The sequence below is a fragment of the Phytophthora parasitica genome (assembly GCF_000247585.1).
Source record: "Phytophthora parasitica INRA-310 unplaced genomic scaffold supercont2.67, whole genome shotgun sequence".
Classification (NCBI taxonomy): Eukaryota; Oomycota; class Peronosporomycetes; order Peronosporales; family Peronosporaceae; genus Phytophthora; species Phytophthora nicotianae.
In genome coordinates, this window is record NW_008649053.1 from 278,839 (window position 1) to 281,639 (window position 2,801).

General features: G+C 51.0%; 1 protein-coding gene across 1 annotated transcript in view; it reads left to right on the forward strand.

The window, feature by feature from the left end:
• Positions 1–2,681, forward strand: part of PPTG_24091 (hypothetical protein) — a gene marked incomplete at its 5' end in the record, with an annotated part of 4,173 nt that extends 1,492 nt beyond the window's left edge. Inside the window, one exon of the mRNA XM_008915092.1 lies at positions 9–2,681. Coding sequence (XP_008913340.1) covers positions 9–2,594 — 2,586 coding nt within the window. The 3' untranslated portion in view covers positions 2,595–2,681. The remainder of the gene's footprint in view (positions 1–8) is intronic.
• Between the last annotated feature and the right edge of the window lie 120 nt (positions 2,682–2,801).

The window sequence follows — 2,801 nt, forward strand, 5'->3', positions numbered from 1 at the left end:
CTGCTCAGATCCCGACGGTGATGGCTGCGCGTGAGGTTTTCTACAAGCAACGAGGTGCCAACTTCTTCCGGACAGCGTCGTACGTGCTATCCAACTCGGTGGTCCAACTACCAGCTATCATCCTGGAGACGGTGGTGTTCAGTGCGATTGTGTACTGGATGTGTGGCTTCTTGAGTTCGTTCTGGAACTTCTTCGTCTTCGTGGTGATACTCTGTCTGATTAACGCGGCACTTGCCGCGTTTTTCTTCTTCCTGGCTTCGGCGTCGCCAAATCTGAATGTGGCCAATCCACTTTCCAGTGTTTCTATCGTGTTTTTTGTGATGTTTGCCGGCTACACGATCACAAAAGACCAAATTCCGGACTACCTCATTTGGATGTACTGGATCAATCCAACCTCTTGGGGTATACGCGCGCTGGGAATCAATCAGTACATCAACTCACACTTTGACAAATGTGTGTACAATGGGTTTGACTACTGTGCTCAGTATGGGATGACGATGGGAGAGTACTCACTCAGTACGTATGAGGTGCCGTCGGACAAATTCTGGCTTTGGTACGGGATGGTCTTCATGGCTGCAACGTACGTGCTCTTCTTGTTCTTGTCGTGTATCGCTCTGGAGTACCATCGCTTCGAGCGTCCAGAAAATGTTGTACTTACAAATGAGACCAAACCAGACGCCGCAGAAGGCTACATCATTGCTAAAACACCGCGACAGTCACAGAAACAGCGTGAATCAGTGATCTCGGTCGACCACGCAAGAGAAAAATACTTTGTACCGGTCACGGTGGCGTTCAAGGACTTGTGGTACACTGTTCCCGACCCGACCAACCCGAAGCAAACCATCGACTTGCTCAAGGGCATCACCGGATACGCTTTACCAGGCACGATTACAGCTCTCATGGGGTCGTCTGGAGCAGGCAAGACGACATTGATGGACGTGATTGCAGGACGAAAGACTGGCGGGCAGATTCGGGGGCAGATCCTGCTGAACAGCCATCCTGCCACAGATCTGGCTATTCGACGCTCCACGGGCTACTGCGAGCAGATGGACATCCACTCGGAGTCTTCTACTATCCGTGAAGCCTTGACATTCAGTGCTTTCTTGCGTCAAGGAGCGGATGTTCCAGACAGTCACAAGTACGATTCGGTGAACGAGTGTTTGGATCTTCTAGATCTAAATCTGATCGCTGACCAGATCATCCGTGGCAGCTCCGTGGAGCAGATGAAGAGACTGACGATCGGTGTGGAACTCGCTGCGCAGCCAAGTGTCTTGTTCTTGGACGAACCGACGAGTGGGTTGGATGCTCGATCGGCCAAGTTGATCATGGACGGTGTACGTAAAGTGGCGGATACTGGACGTACCATCGTGTGTACGATTCACCAGCCATCTTCCGAGGTTTTCAGCGTCTTCGACAGTCTGTTGCTGTTGAAGCGTGGTGGAGAGACGGTCTTTGCTGGTGAACTAGGCGACAACGCACGTGAAATGATCGAGTACTTTGAGTCGAATGATGGCGTGGCAAAGCTCGAGACCGACTACAACCCAGCCACGTGGATGTTGGAAGTGATCGGTGCTGGCGTTGGTAACAGCAACGGAGACAAGACGGACTTCGTGGAGATCTTCAAAGCCAGCGCCCACTTCGAGCGTCTCCAGTCGAGTCTAGACCAAGAAGGTGTGACTCGACCGTCACCGTCTTTGCCTGCACTGGAGTTCAGCGACAAACGCGCAGCATCGGAGCTCACCCAAGCGAAGTTCCTGTTGAAACGCTTCTGTGATCTCTACTGGCGAACGGCTTCGTTCAACTTGACACGGTATGCCATTTCATTGGGACTGGGATTACTCTTCGGCATCTCATACGCTGGAGCAGAGTACAAGTCGTACTCCGGAGTGAATTCCGGACTGGGAATGATATACTTGGCTGTGGGGTTCATCGGTTTGGTGTCTTTCAACGGCTTGATCCCAGTTGTTGCTGAAGAACGCGCCGTGTTCTACCGTGAGCGGGCATCACAGACGTACAATACGTTGTGGTACTTCGTCGGTTTGAGTGTCATGGAGATCCCATTCGTCTTCGCAGCAGTGTTGCTGTTCCTGATGCCGTTCTTTCCCCTCGTGGGCTTCACCGGAGTGGGTGCCTTCTTCACGTGCTGGCTGGTGTTGTCGCTGCATGTACTGCATCAAGCGTACATGGCGGAGCTTCTTGTTTTCTTGCTGCCGAACTTGGAAGTTGCAGAGATCGTGGGCGTCTTGGTGACTCTAATTTCGTACTTGTTTTCGGGTTTCAGTCCTCCGGCTTCGACACTACCGTCGGCGACGGTGTGGCTCTACGATATCACACCCATGACGTACAGCATGGCAGCTTTTTCCACGGTCGTGTTTGGCGCCTGCAACAATGAAGGAAATCTCGGGTGTACAGAAATGACAAATGTGCCACCGTCACTTCCGGACGGGATCACTGTGCAGCAATATCTGGAGAAAAACTTCTTGATGAAGCACAGCGAGGTATGGAGGAATTGCGGGATCCTGGTCGGATTCGTGCTGATCTTCTGTATGTGCACGCTGTTGGCCATGCGCTTCGTCAACTACCAGAAGAGATAGAACTATACTCAGCGCTTTTTTCATCATTCAAATGGGTAATACCCTTTATATTCTGATACCAAAACTTCTAATTTAGTTTTGGTTCACTGCAAAATTGGTTGGTGTGAACTAGACACAATTGTGTTTAGAACTGGTTAAGTACCCACCAAAACAATCGGACTTACTTAAGTAGCTCCTAAAAGAAACGGACATCATCGTCGCCAAGCT